Source organism: Egretta garzetta, unplaced genomic scaffold (genome assembly GCF_000687185.1).
Source record: "Egretta garzetta isolate BGI_Z169 unplaced genomic scaffold, ASM68718v1 scaffold210, whole genome shotgun sequence".
NCBI lineage: Eukaryota > Metazoa > Chordata > Aves > Pelecaniformes > Ardeidae > Egretta > Egretta garzetta.
The window spans coordinates 1,208,501-1,227,017 of record NW_009258218.1 but is presented as its reverse complement, the minus strand read 5'-3'; the positions used below and the strand labels follow the sequence as shown (position 1 = coordinate 1,227,017).

At 36.3% G+C, this 18,517-nt stretch overlaps 1 protein-coding gene across 1 annotated transcript in view; it reads left to right on the top strand.

Annotated features, from left to right (window-relative positions):
• The window catches only part of AGMO (alkylglycerol monooxygenase), a 194,389-nt gene that overhangs the window by 76,368 nt on the left and 99,504 nt on the right, over nucleotides 1-18,517 (top strand). Inside the window, exons 5-6 of the mRNA XM_009648171.1 lie at nucleotides 4,402-4,505; nucleotides 9,976-10,071. Of these exons, the coding sequence (XP_009646466.1) occupies nucleotides 4,402-4,505; nucleotides 9,976-10,071 (200 nt within the window). The remainder of the gene's footprint in view (nucleotides 1-4,401; nucleotides 4,506-9,975; nucleotides 10,072-18,517) is intronic.

Below are 18,517 nucleotides of genomic sequence, written 5' to 3'. Positions count from 1 at the left end.
CTGAGAATGGAAACTTTACATGACTCATCATATGGACGTATTTCTAAATAATCTGTATTTTTTTCCCCACTTTATTTTAGACCCAGGTTTTATAAATCTGTGTGCAAAGAAATTAGCCCCTTTTAATTAAAAGGTATATTTAATCTTTTTTATTCACTGAAGAGTCATCAAAACTTTACCATTTCACTGATTTTGAGGATTATGTAAAATGGCTCTTTTCATTGACACCACTCCTTGAAATGACTACAGGTTTTTTTGGCATATGTATTTTCTCCTGTTGTTAATCAAAATGTGGTGGGCTGTGGAAACCACTGAAAGCTACAGAAGTGAACAACAAACAGAAGAAATACTTCAGAAGTAGTGAACTATGGCCCAGGTATTGGATCTACCTTTGGGTCTCACAGAAAGGGATTTGATTAGTGCCAAAAAATTAATTTGAAATAGAAAAAAATTAAGACTAAGCAGAATCATTGGTTGCAATACCACACACAATGGTGTGTGAAACAATTACATTTCATGTATTAATTAGGAGGAGGAGTGAGGGAAGAAGTGGCAAAGAAGGATAACATAATGAATTTTTCTTCCTTTTGGAAAACCCAGAAAAGAAGATAAAGTCAGAGTCCTGCAAAAAGCCTGGCTTCAGCTTCTTGCTAACTGGTGCTTCACTGGTTGTGCAAGGCCACTATTAAGTCCCCCAAAGCCTCCTCTTCTCCAGGCCACTTCCCTCAGCCCCTCATTTTCTCTCTTTTTCATATATTGGACTATTGCTAAAAAATAAAAATCTTTATTTTCCTTCAGAATTAGTATTAGGATACAAATACCGCTTGGAGCCCACTGATTTTAGCAGCTGCAGGTCTGACTCTGAGATAACTTCATGGAGACTTAAAGAGCTAGAGTGAAAACTGAGGGCCAGATGATAACCATCCATCATCCAGCCGTTTCTGTGTAGCACCTTTCCTTCCTCACCTATCTACATGGCATCATTCATTCTCTTTTGGGATTACATGTTGATTCTTTTACAGTTTATATTGGGTGATGGAAGAAAATATTAATTGATTCTGTACGATGGTAATAATAATGTAAGATGTAGTTGTTCTGCTCTTCCCCAAATGTGAATGGCTCATCAGGTCTCCAGCCGTTAACAGGAACCTGGGGAAAGCCACACCAGGAAAGGAGGCCCTTGCTGTGCTAGGTTATAATTTGTTTAACTTTCCTCACAACTACATGAAATGGAAATGCCATCTTTATCGGCTGTTAGAGATAGTTCTTCATAATAGCAGAAGATGCAGAAGGTTTCCAAAGACCCAAATGGGCGAAGTACACAAGAACTTATAGCTGGTCCCACTGTGAGCAGGAGGCTGGACTCTAGACTCTAGACCTCCTGTGGTTCTCTCCAGCCTGAATTATCCTGTGCTTCTATGATGTTCATTCTCCTGAATAAAAAAAATAGTATTTTTGTGCATATGTGTATTGCACTTACATATTTTTTTAATTATATTTACCAATCACATTTGACTTGGAAAACATCAAACATTCCATTACAGCATTGTCTGGATGGCTTCTCCAATTCCATCACCTACATTTTTCCTGTGGCTTCATGGGAGAATTTGACTGGAGAGATCTACAAAATGCAGTAATACTTCCTGTTTTCTACATAGACTTTTTTAAAAAAAAACTGTGGAATTTGCCATATCTTGGTCTTGCTTTCTTTTTTGGTCGTTATGAAATAATACATATGAGAAAGTGCATGCGAGAGAGCCTTTTGTAATTTCATTCTCCTTCAAATAACTTTTCTCATTTTGCTTCAAGTTATCATCATTATGAATGAAAAAGTGAAACCACAACTCTTCTATGGACACATACATTTTGGGTTCTGTCACGGGTAGTTGGTGACCAATCAGCTGTATTCCTTGAAGAGTGCTTGGTCTGTTTCTTCCATTTGTGAGGTGTCTTTTAGGCGTTATGATTGTAATATTTCTAATGTACTAGTGGTTACAGACTGAGTTTTGGGGTGATCTGTTTCACACTTATTCATGATGTTATCCTTTTGCTTCAAATAAAAAGTTATTGATGATCACTTTCTTCAGATATGTTTTTAAGACAAAAATTATTTCCAATCACCAACTCTGCCTATTTTGCCAAGGAATTTAACATAATCTGTGCCATTGATGTCAGCAAGAATAGGATTAAGGAGCAGGATTTAATTTACTTAGCTGTAACAGAAGAAGTCAGAAATCGCTTTAGCAGTTAAATTACTTGTGGCAAAACTGTTTGTTTATGTCCCTAATATTCCTGTGGTATATTTTTGAATGATAGATCATTTAAGATGACTCGCACATCTGAAAGATAAACATTTTACCAATATTCATTTACATTATTCCATTAGTGCAAGGGGCAGTTTAACTGAAAAATGAATGCTAATAAAATGCCTTTTTAGTAATTCATTTTGAAAACCATTTGACCTTAACTACAATGAAAGTAGACTGTAAAAATCATCATAGATTCCCTTCCTTGAACTTTTCACAATGCTGAAAAATGACTGAGGGAAAGAAGCAAGATCCAGTTACTGTACCCTGTTTGTACAGCTGTACTTCATTGAGTGGAGGCTTGTGTTACACACAGTTTGTGATAGGAAGTAAATGCTTTTAAAACAACTAAGGAGACAGGTCTTTAACCTCCACCTTTTCAGATGCTTTGTTCACTCATGTAGCTTCTGTCGAGGTCTTGGGAAACATTTCAAATACAAATGATTATTGAGTACTGAAGCTCACCTGAATAATTCATCTCCTAGTGAGCTCATTAGGCAGAGATGCATTAAGATGTTGTTGGGATTTTTTCTGAGAGGGAGATCACTAATTCTTGATATAGTGAACACTTGTTCCTTCAGGAACAAATGCAATTAAAGAAGGAAGAATTCTCAGGTTGAGCGTTAAGAGTTTTATCATAGTTGAAATTACAATTTTAATTCAGCAATTGCAAGGATTTTCAAGGACTTAGAGGACATTAAAAAAATGATGTTTTCATGTAAATTACCAAACTGTCAAAATTCATGAGATTTGAAATACTCAGATTCTAGCATACAAGACTGTTACCTCCTGTTACAAAACTATCTAGTCCACTGAAATGGTGAAGACACCTTGAGATTCATTAAGAGGATTTTTTGGCATTACTTTATATTGCAAGTACGTGTTAATCACCAGACCGAAACTATTTGATGTAAGTTTGGCAGCAGAAAATTTCAGGACTTTAAATACACGTTGTAAGATCATTCTGTGAATGCAATTCTAATACCTGTCAAAGGTGCTTCTCTACTTGTTCTGGTGAAACAAGTCAGGGGCAATAGGAGTGTGCAGTCAGTTGACTTTTAATTCCTATAATCAGCTGAGGCTTTGTGTGTACTTCATCCCTTGAAATACGTGTGACCTTAAGTTTAAGTTTATGCTAAATAGGCATTATCTGAACTGCATTAACTGCCCACTTTCTCATTTTGCTGTAATTAAGGTCATCCTCATAGCTACACATCTGATGGCCGTGAACACTTCTATCTTAACCTCCCACTTAACACTGTCCAGATATCAATATACAATGCAGAGGGGCCACCCAGATCTGCACTTAATGAGAAAATGCATAGAAATACAATCAGGATTTTGAAGTCGTCTTCACTGCAGTGCATTAGAGGTGTCATGCCTTCAGAGGACATGGCTGACACAGGTTTTGCCCTTATTCCAGCAACATTTTTGAATTGTAACACAATAGAGCCACTGCTTTCCTTTGGTTGGGTCCAGAGTTCCCAGCAAGCAACCATTTGTTTTTCCATTTGTCACTAGTGGGCAGGCAATGGCGGTGTTTTGTGGTCTGTGGTACAAGTGGGCTTCAGATTTTACATGTTTCAGAAAAATGTAAGCATAACAGCAGACACCAGTTAAGTTGTTTAAATTTGAAGCATAAGATTTTTGGAACATTTTGTGTCCCCTTCTAGTCTTGAAAAATAACTTCAGTAAACAAATGCAGGCCTGAAAGCGTCCTCAGTCCTTATCCCTCTGAACCCCATAAGAGAGCTCCTGGTGACTTTTGTTAATCAGGACTCAGCTCAGGCGTTGCAGCTCTTTAACTCTCATCTCACACATCCTCCCACTCTTCCAGCAATGATTTTAGTTGGTGTCACAGCCTTGGCTTCCTCAGCATAAAAGTTATATTGACTTGGGTCCACTCACAGACATTTAACCCAGCCTACCCAGACTCATCTCTGAACGTTAGGTTTCATTACCTGCTATACTGTGGTAAAATAGCAAAGTGTAAATTGGGGGATTAGTTGCTTTTAGCTTAAGAAAAAAGGCCTTGGGAAGCGAATGTTGCTTTGTTCTCTAGTACATACCTCATTAGAAATTATGTGTTTTGCAGAGGTTAATATAGTGTGGGCGGCACACCAAGTACATCATAGTTCTGAAGATTACAACTTATTCACAGCCTTGAGACAATCTGTACTGCAGAAATACACCTCCTGGGTAAGTTGCACAAGATATGACAAATTAACAACAACAGGATTTAGTAAAAGTGAAAACATAGTGTTTATTTCTCTTTGAAGATAAACATATAAATTATTTAAGATGTTTGACACTGAAAGCACAGAAGTTGAAACTGAAGAATCTGGGAATCATAAGCTTTGAATATACAGTCATTAATATTTTTACAGCAAACCTGAAAAGAAATATAGCAGTTAAGTGTAAGAAGGCTAATTATACCCTGTATTTATATTTTCATAACTTCTTGAGTAAAATGGGACAATTTTTTTTCATTCGGTTATTCATGCATAAGTACAGGAAAAAATCAGAGTATGGCATAACTACTCTAGACTATGTCTGTATAACTGAAAGGAGCGGGGAGAGGAATAATTGCTAAAGATTGCTTTGGACATGCAAATGTATTTATTTGTCTCTGCTCATTCATGTCATGTGTCAGCACTCCAGTATGCCACTGCTTTTACCTAGTTTTATTTCAGATATAATTTTTAAAAATGGTGAGCCGTGTACACGTGCAATATAAATTAAGATAAATTAAGATAAATACTCATTTACAGATTTAAAAATGTATATTTCTAAATACTTTCATAAATGTAACACACTATTCAGTGTTTAGTTTTCGGCCCAGGATAACTGCTGATTTCCTCAGCTGCGCTCTCATGTTCTCCTTTGACTCTATTTTTTTTTGTTTGTTTTTTAAAAAAGACTAATAACTTCAAAATCTGAATTTTCAGAATTAGAGTTCAAAATATATTTTCATATATATAAACCATATAAATGCTGTTCTCCAATGAGGAATAATACTGGTGGTGGAGGAAACCCACAATCCTCTTGCAATCTTTACAGGTAGCCTATGAGCAAGTGACTGAAAGCCAAGATTGTGTGCTCACACATGCAAATCCAGGTAACTCCATTAACTTCAGTAAAGTTAGTCTGGATTTATGCTCACATAAATGAGCATGGACATAGCCTGTTCCTAACTTTTTCAAGCCCATGATATTAGATGAGTTAAAGTGCTAGTCTCCAAAAAAAAAGGACTAGTTCTTCTGGAAATTGTGAAACTGGTACTATTTATTTTGTTTCTTAAAGTTTTCTCTGTAAATTCTTGTTTTGTTTTGTGTTTTTTTTTTGTTTTTTTTTTTTTATTCAGAAAATAGTAATCTAATCTAGTAGGAGTGCCTCAAATTTAAATGGCTGTAATGAACAATAACGGAAGGGATGTATCTCTGTCACAACTCTGCTTCCTATGTAAATACTGCCATGTTAAAGATTTAACCTTTGCACATTTACCCATTGGGACCATATGTGCAAATGCTTAACAAAAACAATAATTCAAAAAAGACAAAAAGCCTGTGTGTGCATATGGGTGTGTGCATGAGCACTTTGTCTGCCTGCATGGTTTTGAGGATGATACCTTGGAGAGCATAAAATATTCAGGAAGGCCAAGATGTCTGGCCACCTCAGATTCTGAAGACCATCCTTAGGACCACACTGGTATGTACAGTTAAAAGTAATTTGCTTTGAGCAAAGGGAAGTCAACCTAGGAATCCATAATACTTCTGTGTGCAGTGTTTTTTCCACCAAATATTTGGGTTTAGCCAAGACATTTGATTAATTTAAATATTGGTTTACCTCCCTCTAGAACTTTTGAGAGGTGTGCCTGCTTTCTTTCTCCAAAGCCTTACTGTGCATGAATACAATTCTTGCTAATTCTTATAGCACTGCTAATTTTTTGGACTGCCAGACTTGTCCAGAACCCCATGGATGCATCTGTCTTGAAGCTGAAACTCAGTGAAGCCCTTGAGTTACTGAGAGTGATCTGATGTTGCTGAATGCAGTTTGATGTGCAGTTTTGTGGAGGTTGTGAGAAAGTTGTGGTGGATGATGTGGGATTGTGGGACTGTTCTGCTGCCAGCTCTGTTATGTGTTTTAAGTTAAACATTATAAGATAAATAAATCAGCATATTCATCTGTGTGGGTTGTGCTTGAGCTGATTGAAAAGATGTGAAATGAAAGAGAAGAGAAAAACATGCTTGAAGTACAATCAGTGGTGTGAGATGTACTCCTGAACTTGGAACCAAATGCTTGTTGCTTCATGTTGTTTGCACACACAGTGCTTGTTACTCCAGTGGAGGGGCCATAGTGAAGCAGACCTACTGTTAAGACTGAGAGATGGTTTTGAAGCTGATTTTGCAGGAAAAAAGATGTGGGGAAAAAATGTATATTCATTTTTAAGAAGAAATCAGCAAGCTAATCCTATATAAATCTTTGCTTCTGATGAAACACTTAGTTAAAGTGTAATTGTGAAAGGAGAAGGTAACATACACAGCTTGAAAAGTTATGATTTAATTCTATGAGTACCGGTTCTTAACTTTCCTCCAAGGGTAAGATTTGATTGAAAATAATAGATTCATAATAATTTGATAGCTTTAGACTGTACATTTAGATAAAGGGTTGAATTATGCCTTGTTGGTTTAGAAGCAGTGGAAACACCTGCATATAAATCTGGAAAGGGGATAGGTAACACTGTTCTTTTCAGCACAGAGTCACAAAGTTCACTTCTTTTCTACCGAGGAGTCTGCCAGGTCTGGGAATCTGTAAGGGATGTTTTTTTTTTTTCTTTATCCTTACCTTTAACTCTTGCAGAATCCTCACGGAGGGGCTCAGCGCAGGAAACTCAGCCCTCCCGCTAACCCTCAGGAGTTTCAACGTTTTCCCTTTCTGTAGTGGAAGGATTTGTAAGCTTTTAGTTACAAATGAGAGGGAGAAAGGTAGAGCGTGCAGCGGATGCACATCCTTCAGAAGGGGCAATGCCCTAAGCGTGAAGGCCCACAGCTTCAGTGCAGCAGCCCCAGATAGGAATCCCTCTCCACCCCCTCGCTGAGTGCCTTTCCCATCAGTTATTGTGGCACTCTCTCTCAATCTCTGTTGCTGAGTCCACAAGTGGGAAAAGATCTGTGAGTGTGATAAGCGTTTTTCTGCAGTTATGACCAGAAATTCCATCTTAGAGCCAGGAAAGCTTTTCATCTACAGATTAGTGAAAGATGGTAGGTTCCCATGAAATGTTTTGATTTGGTGAATTGGCATTTCCAGTGAAACACTATTTAATGTTTGGGTTTTTTTTTTTTTTTTTTTTTTTTTTTTTCTGATATTGATCTGGTTGTTCCAGTGGGACCACAGATAGGACAAACCAAATCTTTTATATGGGAGATGTTTTCATTCCTCCCCATGGGTTCTACTTTTGCAAGTGATCTTTGAAATCCTTGCTGTGCAAAATAAAGCTTACATTGCAAGGAAACACGAGGCACTTAGGAAAGCATTCTTCTTTGTCAATCTCAAATTTACCTGTAGATTTATATAAAATTTCCCTCATCTCACCAGTTAGCGGGGATATTCTAGTACTCATTGTGAGAAATGGGTTAGAAAATAAATATGATGATACTTCCTTCCCCTCTGAGTCATCTGTAAATATCACCAAATTGCCTCGATACTTTTAGGGAAAAAGCATATCATTTTTAAACCTGCTTTAAATCCTGCAACAACTTCCATGAATAATCTGAAAACCATCTGTTTTTTTCTTTCAAAATCAACTTCCTCTCCATTCCTTTTAAAATATTTCCTGCTCTTATCATGCCATTAGACAGGTACAATCAATAATAACAGAAAAATGCAGTAGCTATACTTAAATCTGACTATATGTCCTACTCCTTTGTTGGCTTCTTTGTAAGATAACCTTTGAGAAAACACATGCCAGCCTTCTGGCTGTTGTGGGACAAATACCCCTCAGTCTCTCTTTTTTTTTTTTTTTTACCTCTCTCACATTTGATAATTAAATACTAAGGGGGTCCAGGTTAGTGGAATGAGGAAAAAGGAACTCAGAAAAGAGATTGACTCAGCCTTTGAGGATCAGACTGATTAAAACGAAATAGCTGTTTACATTCATTCAGTTCCAGAAGCTTGGCATAGTCATTCTACCACCTTTGAATTCCTTTACTTCTTGGAATAGAAATTCCAAGACGTTCAACCAGAAATCCCCATGTGTAGTTTGTGAGGCAGCTGTGATCCCTGAAGCCTTTGAAGGTAGCTTTTGAAATCACAGCTGCCCCAGACCTACCAGGTGATGCTGAAACTACAGTGACTTCAGGGTTTCTTTCTAGTGCTTCAGTGTGGTGTTGAAGTCAGCAGACTGAGCTGGGATTGCAGGGCCTTAGTCCTCGGTTGGCTTGTGACAGTGGGATACAGCTGTGGTGACTTGCTTGAGAGCAACAGTCACATCATGGGGATGGAGGTACGTTTGTTTCACAGCACCAGTTTGTCATCTTACCTATGGGGTAGGCCTTTTGACAAAAAACTGAGGGAGTATTGGCATTAAATGCTATGTGCAGACCTACACTAAAGGAATTCCTGGCTCAGGAGGCCTGTCATGGCTATCAGATTGTTTTCTCTGATGTTCAAAGATTTGATTTTTCTGAGAAGGACAATAGGAATTTGGAAACAGTTTGCTAATTTTGCTGTGTTTCACAAGGAGCTCTTATCTGCTACCCAACTTTTCCCTGAATGCTGAAGAGACTTAAAATTTTGAAAATACCCCTATTTGGTTTAGAAAAAAATCTCTGTGTTTTAGGGAAGGCTTAACTTTTTAATGCGGCTGGTATAACACAGCGTCGGGTAGGAAAAAAAAAAAGAAAAAGATATGCCTTGGTATAACACAGTGTCAGGTAGAAGAAAAAAAAGAAAAAAGATAAGCCTTTTTCTGAAGAAGGCAGGTTGAATTTTAACATGGGAAGGTCTTGGAAGTCTTATTCTATTGCTCAGCCAGTTAAGGGATTAATTGTGAAATTCCTGGGACTTTATTCTGTATGTAAGTTACCAGTGTCTTTCCTAAGTAAGCATTTTTCTGAAACTGTTTTCATGCTAGCACATCTTTAGAACTCAGCAACTTAGCGGGGCTTCGAGGGAGAGGCCGTGTGGAAGTTAGGGTGTGAATTTGTAATTAACTTTGAAAGCCAAGTAAGCTGCCTTGCCCTTATGGTGCTCACGTAGGGAGTTCAGATGGAAAAGCTATAGTGTTATAAATTCACACCTTGCTTATCCTGTGATAATTCTCCCCTATAAATGAACCCTTCATGTCAAGGATACGTTGCTGTCTGCTCCATATAGTACACAGAATAAACATCTAATCTCAGGATTTCTGAGTTCTCGTCTTGATTTTTCTACTTGCTCTCATTATGACTTTTGGCAAATCACTTTTCCAGCAATTTATGTCTGATTTGCTATAGCACATCTAGTAGTTACATAATAATCAGTATCTATTCTACATAATGGATACATTACGGAGGTATTAGAAAAAGGAATTATCTTGTGCAGTGCTTTGAGCTCCTGAGATAGTACTTTGTTATATTATCACAAGTTTAGAATGATATAGCTAATGCATCTTTTCTTTCTTATTTTTCAGATTTTCAACTTGCCCATGGCACTTTTCATTCCCCCTTCAGTGTTTGCTGTTCATCTACAGTTTAATCTGCTTTACCAGTTTTGGATACATACAGAGGTAAACCAGGTTTTTAAGCCATACCTAAACAGTTAGCCTGGAGCAGTGTCCTGGAAATCCACTAGCAGCTGATTTATTGTGTAAGAAAAATCTTTGTCTGACTTCTTTAAGGAGAAACATCTGTTCATTTTTATTCCTTTTTCTGGATATATATTGCTAAGTTTATAAGAAGCAATGAGGCCAGTTGGTCCCAATTAGATGTTAAAAAAAAAGTAACTGTAAGGAATCAAAACTTTTTGCTATTTTAATACTATGTTTTCCTATCTTGCAGCTTATTAAACATTTCTGGCAGATACTGAAACTAATTTTATTTCTAAGACAAATATTTCAGGGAAAAATATCCAAACCCCAGTGCTTCTTAAAGATCATTTAAAGTTGCAACTGAAGTCAGATATAGTTTCCTTCTTAGTGCAAGTAGTTCTCAGATACAAAATGTTCTTTGATTATCTGATGCTGATTTGTTTATGACTGCACCTATTTATTTGTGTTTTGTGAGTGCATAGACCATATCTAGTTTACATACATATACAGGTAATGACCTACTGTAATTAGTAAATAGTTTCCCACACTTCTCAGATAGTTGAACAGCCTTCTGCATTCTCCCTAGTGCTACAGTAGGGGTGTTTAAAAGCATCCAATGTTATATCTCAGTAGCATATTTCTCAGTAGCCCCTAGTAGGCTGAGGACTAATTGTCCCTACAACACTTAACTCCTTTGAATATTCTGACTATACAGATGTTCTTTTCCCCTCTGTAGTTTCATTATGCGAGCTATAGGATGATTCTTTTGGAAGACATTTTTATTTCCTTTGTCCATTCTTTTAGGTGATTTTGTTGCTTAAATTACAGTTTTTATTTTCTCTTTTCTGTGTGTTTCCTTAAAAAAAACTAAAAAAAAAAAAAAAGGAAAAAAGCTACTTGCAGTGACCCAATAGCAAACTTCTGTTGTTGAAATTTCACTTCTGTTGGGCACATTTCTAAATCATTAATACATCTGATGCTCTGCAACACCACCTGAATACGAAAGGCTTGCAATAAAATGTCACACACATCACCAGAACTAGCATAAACTCAAGCAATACACAATTAAGCTTGTCAAAATGTTTTGAACAAATTTGAACGCTTTGAAATTATACCAAATGTATATTCTGAATCACATCATAGCAAAGTTTCTTTGACCATGCCTTAGGTTCTGCAAACTGGTCTTACTATGTTTTATCACTAGAAGAAATACAATATTCCTCATTTACCTCTTCTGTGCTGTCTGAAGCCATTTCTTCTTTGGCTGAGATGTTTCTGATGTTCTGCTGTGTAGTGGTAACACAATGAGTCTCAGCACTGGTGCATCTAAAGTTTCCAAAGTGAATTTCAAAGGCTTATGAATCACCTACATCCCTCTAAAGTGCTAAATCCTTCATAGGGTTTAAAAGGAATTTCCATAGAGTATGTGCCACGTGCCAAGTTTAGACACTAGTCTAAACAGGAATGAATTTCAGTCTCAATGAAAAGATAAGCACTCCTTACTATTGAATTATTGCGCCAGTGGAAAAACAATGGATCTTTTGTACTGATCCCGTTGATCCAATCATTAGATCTTTGTTTACAAGGGAAGATATTCTTAATGTTGATATTGTTCATTTTGTAGCCATGTGAAATGAGTTGAAATACGTTGAAGTCATGCTTCAAGGTCAAAAAAGATGTCAAAATAGAAATACGTTTACACCATCTATTAGCAGATTTCCTGCTCTCAAGGGCAAGGGCATAAGACACAGGAGAAGGGAATGGAAGGGAAGTAGTAGCAGCTATTGCAGCAACCAGGGTTTATATTAGCCAATATTTTTGGTGAAGTTAATATGATGCTTCACCATTATACTGGGGTTTTTTTTGCAACAACTGTTACAATTTAACTGTTTGAAGCTGTGACACTAATTTTTTTTAAAACAGTCCTTTTCCTGAATTTTAACAGTTCTAATTATCTTAAACAGATTATAGTAAAATTAAAATCCTTTCTCTAAGTCTCAGTTTCCAGCACTTTCCCAACATATGAGGTTTGTTTGCGGCTATAGGCCTGGGGTTACGTAGAAAACAGCATCCTGTCTCAGTGACTGCTGCTAGCCCTTGCTCTGAGAGCTGAGATTCATCATCTCCTGGAAGCTCTGGTGTCCTCTGGGATCCCATGGTGGGGGCTGTTACAGGGTGACAGTATGTGTCACTAGGGGTCTAGTGGAGATACGCTTCATTATTTCTATCTTGCCAGTGCAAGATGTAATAGTTTGATTCTAAAATGCAGGATGATTTGATGAGAAGTGTCAAGTTTGTCCTCAGATTTCTGTTGCTTTTAATCAGTATTGATGTTTCCTTAGGCAAGATTTGGCCCCATATTGACTAGTCAAGAATGTTTCGAAATCATAAATTCACAACTTTCACACATCCTTCTCCTTCAGAAAATCTAGTAAGATACAGTAAAAAAATTATCTTTTCTCTAATAAGCAATTTTTTTTCATAGCACTGAAAAGTTTAGTAAAGGATATGCACAATTTATTGCTTTATAAAAGAAAAAGTAGATTATATTTAAGTATTAGGAAAGAACGAAAGTATATGAAAGTTTCTGAGGGAAGATGTTACAAGAAAAGGATCATGCTGTGCTGAAACTTTCTATGCCATGTTTCAGCCTAGAGCAAAAGTTTATAGCCAAAGTATGATCCCTGATATTTTCCTAAACTTTAATTTAGAATGTGTGCAGTGCTGTTTCAGACAATGCTAAGAGAAGTTTCCTGTGTTATAACTTTGACCTTCTTCACTATATGTTATGTCAGTTTTTGTCCAGCTTTCCTACCAGCAGATTGAACATGGTCTATTTTATTTTAACTCAAGTGGCTCATATATTCCCATGAAGACAGTATACCAAATCATAAAGATCAAAAGTACCCACTCATTCTATCTCAGTTAGACTTCTTTATTTCCTGCATACTTGGTATGCATTAGCTTTTGGCCTTTTATATAAAGTAGTACAGCATTTTAAATAGCATAAATCTTATATAAATTTTATACTATACTGTTCTTTAATAATATTAAAAGATCTCTAATACCAAAATCAGAATGGGCTACTGATACAAGAAAGGCATTTCTGTAATTAATAAAGAAAGGTTGGGTGTGCTAGAATGTAAACATGACTTTGTGACTTAAATTATGCATTTTCATTTAGCAATATTCTCCCATTACAAGAAATTCACTTCCTGAAGTCCACTTGTTTTTTGTTTTTTTTTACTGCTTCTGTGCATTATTGCACTGTGTACATGGCAATCTGAAATGGTATCAAAAATTTTGCAAAGATTTTTTAAAAAATCTCTGAGTAGCACCAAAGTATTGAAATAAATTCACAGTAGTTTATTTAAATGAAAAATTAAAACAAAAACCAAAACAACCCAAAACTAAATGAAGAACGCACTTTTCTGTTATAATGCATAAAGATAGAATCTCAATAAATCAAGAGAAAACAATTTTTGGTCCTATCCAATACTTTTTAGGTCAATAGAATAACTCAGTCAGTAGATCTGCTCTCAAATGGTTTCTATGACGAGACCATTTTCATCTAGATAATAAGGAGAGTAAAAAAACCCCACAACTTTGGTCAAGGAGCACTAAAAATCTAATTTTTCAAAAGCCACAAAATGTTTCAGGACTGTTACTGACAGACAGAAATACTCCATTTCAGTTTATTTTCACAGGTGATTCGGAAGGTCTATGGCTCATATTAAACTATATCCTTCCGTTATGCATTTATTACATTTATTACAACCAATAAGTTAGGTGTGTTTATAACCTGATAGACACCTGTGAAAAACAGAAATTGATTTCTGTTGGTTTAGCTGTAATTTTTATGAGATGTCAAATTGTATTTGGAAAGTATCAACTGAATCAATCCCTGTTGGTAGTAATTGCAGCAGCAGATTATTCCTTGCCTGTTTGATCTTTGACATGCATTAGTTTCTGTTTAATTTTCTAATTTAAGGAAAGACTGTAATCTGCCCTTTAGCATACTCACAGAAGTCAGGTTTCTTAAGGCATCTCTTTTTCCCTTGTTTAAGTCTTCCTACCTCATCAGACTCTGGGAGCAGAAAAAGGTGAGCCACTACTGTTAACCAGGAGTAACATAGACGAAAAAGGGTGAGGAACGGGAAAAAAATTGGCAACACCTAATGCAGGATGGGAAGAGAGACGTGAAATTGCTACAGATATAGGCCAGAATATGTTTGGTTTTGTTAGGAAACACCAATTCAGTAAAACCCAAACTTGCTGTGGAAGTACATTTCTAAAAATATATTTTGCACTTATGTGCAGTGTGTACTGATTGAAGTTTCTGTCTATGATTTTCTTTAGCGTTGACTTCTGTTCAGTTTTCTTTAATGAAAAACATTGAGAGAGAGAGAAAATGTGGAGGCTTCATGCTCTAATGATAAGGAATTCTGTTCCTGGCAGGAAGCCATGCACAGCACATCGGGGCTCCCTAAGTCCAGGTGAGCTGTTGTGGCCCAGCCCTGGAGTCCTTACATCAATCAGCTTTTACCTAGGAAGATGGCAAAATTCAGAAAAAATCCTCTATGTTCTGCTTTGGTTTTTTCTTTCCAAATATGAGCATAGGGTCAATAAGGAAATTAAACAAGCAGATTAAAGAACCAAGTAAATTTAAGTAAAATACATAAAAATATGTGTATTTGTTTTAAGTAGCAGTACACCTGTGATTACTGTGTCAATAGCAAAAGCTATTCTTGAAACTCTAGAGAACATACGTGTCTTTTAAGCAGTAACTATTTGAGACAAAAGTCTGTTAGATGGAACTTAAAAGAATCATAACATCTTTAGGACAATGTGATAAATAAGCAACAGCATGAGACAATAGATAAAATATTCAGTTATTAATTCCAAGGCCCTAATAAATGAGATTGGTTCTCTATTTCTTTGCAAATTTCATTCTTCCATTTTCTTGGACCTACCTTTTCCACATTGTGAGCTATAGTCTCATATGAATAAACAAGAAAGGAATGCAGGAGTAAGCAAGTGCTACAAGGTTTATTTAAAGTACTTTCAGTAGTCAGTAATTTAGAAGCAATTTAGCAATCTGTTTCTTAAAACTGAAAGCTAATTTGATCAAGAAATGAGACTTCAAATTTAAAAGGCAATTTAACAAAACTTATTTGACTATAATGCTTTTGAGCATTTGCAGTGGGAAGAAGATAGTTTTGCTTCTGTGGTTGTTTTGTGGAGTTGGAGAAAGCTTTTTGGTAATGAGATAAAAGCTTTGATAGTTTGCAGATTAAAAATGGAGATGCTCTGCTGGCAGGTAAAAAAAATAGAGGCCTTGTTTACAAAGTTATTTATTTATGCTTAATTTAATGTACTGTGAATAGTTCCTATAAGATCAGTGAGTAATGAGTCAAATTCAACATGTGGAAGTTTTTACAAAATGGTGGTATACAAGTGGTATGGAATGGATCACAGTGGGACCAGAGTATGCTGGACTTATCTGATTTCCTAGCTGAGATGAGAAACATGGTTTGGTTTTGTTTGTTTGGGTGTTTTTTTTAATAAAGAGCATCACCAGTAAAAGGTAAAATCAGTGATACTCCAGTGTATTGAATATAATTGTGAAATTGCAGTCTCTTGAATTTGATGCTGGAAACTAATTTGGAATTCAAATAGCATGTACCAACAAAACCTTTCATTTTCTGTATTCTAATATATCGGTGCATTTAATAAGAAAGCAAGCTTATTTTCTTTAATTCAGCACTATAGCCAAAAATAGACATGGGTCTGTCAGATGTGGTCCTTTGAAATTAGAAACACACACATCTGTCCTAGTCAGGTTACGAGGGATTAATCTAAAAACTTACTATTCGTGAGACTTTTGCTAAGAGTCATCAGAAAGGTGAATGTAATGTAGAGGTGATATACAGCCATTCTCCTAGTGTGACAACTCTCAGTGACACAGATGTTTTAAAGTGGAATTCCTAGAAATGGATCATGTTGTCTCACAGCCTACTGGCTATTAGAAGCTAGATTTTCACACTTTTAGAAAGATCCAAGAAATTATTCTGAAAACAGTGGGGAATTAACTAATCACTGATTTGCATAAAGAACAACATTTTGGTTTATAAAAGAAAGTTCTGGTCCCATTCTTGATAGCTGATGTTTTTATCATTCAGAAACTCATTGTTCTCCTGCTGCAAACTGTCAACTCAAGCACTTACTGGGAAGAGGAGAACAAATAAGTCAGTAAATACCAGGGAGATAAAAATACTTTCTTTAATACAGACAGTGCCTTTGTAGGTCCAGATAGGATATATACAATATAGACAATAAAACTCAAACATGTTTCCAAGAAACAAAGAGATCTCACTGCTTCAATCCAGTGTGTCTGCCAAAAAGGCTTATTAGATTTTCTGACCAACCTGCAGGATGAAAGTCTTGTCATCATTGCACTTGCCAGAGCACGGAGAAGAGCAAAGCTAACAATGCTATCGCTAAGCGGAAATAATAGCAATAACTGCAAAATGTGTTCCACTTTCCCATGTTTCACTCCCCCCCACAAGGAGAGAAGAGTATTATCTTTCTAGATATATAAAGTATATAACTCTGATTTTTGTTTTAAATAAAAATAATTTAAAAAGAGAGAGAAAATAAAACATTCACAAGAGAGTACACTGTTCCTGTCCTGCTAAGTGTAGGCTGCATTTGAACACAGTTTAATCAGGAAAAATGTAGTGGGATGAGGTTTGGAGTTCCTTCCTTGGCTCCTAGGACCTCAATAATGATTGGGAGTGCTGACTTTACACCTTAGTAGCCCCAGGATGCGCCTCCTATTTTAAACCTAAGTGTTTCTTGGCACTTTCAGTTACGAGTCTACCCAGAAGTGCCTTGACATGGTGAGTTAAGTATTTTATTCTTATCTAGCTTCTCTTTCAACTGAACTGCAGTGTAGAGAGGGACTTAAAAATATATAAGTCATTTAAAAGAACTGAGTAGTGCTCTGCAGCCAGTAGCTCTGAGTTCAACATGCAGCATAGGAGCCGGTGAACTTTTTCATTCAAAAAGTGGCTTTTATTGGAGATTTGCATTTAATGGGCAACAATCTGGGCAGAGGAACCTTTCGCTTTCCCTGTTGAAGCTGAGTCACTGGTGAGGCCAGAAATGAAGAGTTTATGGGATAAGAACATAAGCAGGAACTTGACTTTCCATCCTAATAATTAAGTCCTTGAGTTTGAGTGTTGGTTTCTGGTCCTTGCACCAAAGACTCTTCTTGCAAGAGACAGCTGTGAAATGTTTACTTCAGCAGCAGTGGGCCTGGCTGTTGCTAATCTGCCTGCAGAAACCCTAAAACTAAAAATTGCATTTCAAGAGTTTTAGTTAGGCCACTTGTGTCTACTGTAGCTCTGGAGCATTATCAAGATAAGAGTGAAATGAGCTCCTTAGAGATGCAACACATTTCAGTATATTCTGCATCCTACAAAACAATCTAAATATCACATTTACCAAATAAAGTTAATACAAAAATGAAAGGATATCACATTAATGTAGAGACAAGTTAGAGATACTGCTCTCTGTCAAAAAAAAAAAAAAAAATCTAATTTATGATCTTAACATATTACATGTAATACTTTTGAGTTTTTTTCATGCCTTGTCCTCATTGAGAGTCTATTTAAGTTAGTTATGGCTTCAAAGCCAACAGAAAATTTGAAAGGCCCTCATTTGTTAAAAACATAAAGGGTACGATGTTGACTATATTTTGATCTATTGAAAGAGGAAGGTGAAGAGCTATACTTGGCTATATATTAGTTTATTTCAGGACTGGCATACTGATTGATTACTTTCTGGTTTTTAACCCACAATTGCCAGCATGTATTTGTCAAGCTGCTGAAAAATACTGAAATTGTGTAGCAATTTTTCTCCTGGAGTTTGTTTAAAATGCTTAACTTGATATATGACTGAAAGAGCGACTTCCTCCATGCTCTGGTATTTGTAATGCTGCAACTAAAACAACCAGTTAGTGTAGGTTTTCTCTCACTTTTAGTGGATAAATTGATTGAAACTTCCTGTATGTGATCATCTTTCCCGCAACAAGGCTTAATTTGACCTTTGAAGAAAAAAAAAAGTTGCATCCATATTTTGAAAGTGTTAATGGAAATATTCATGTAAGGTGCCAGTTTGATTCAAACCTTACCTCCTGATTGAGGCGTAAAACAATGAAAAGTGACAGCAACCTCCTTGAAGATAATTTATTATAAACACATTTCTTGAGCCTGTGTGTTTATTCTATAAATATGCCCTAAACCAGACTATCCATTAAAACTGGGCTTTCACCTCCCGTTCCTACAATCCAGATTTATCAGAAATTCACCCCCTATGAAAGTCTTTATGATCCCAACAGGCCTGATTCCTCTCGCTTGTT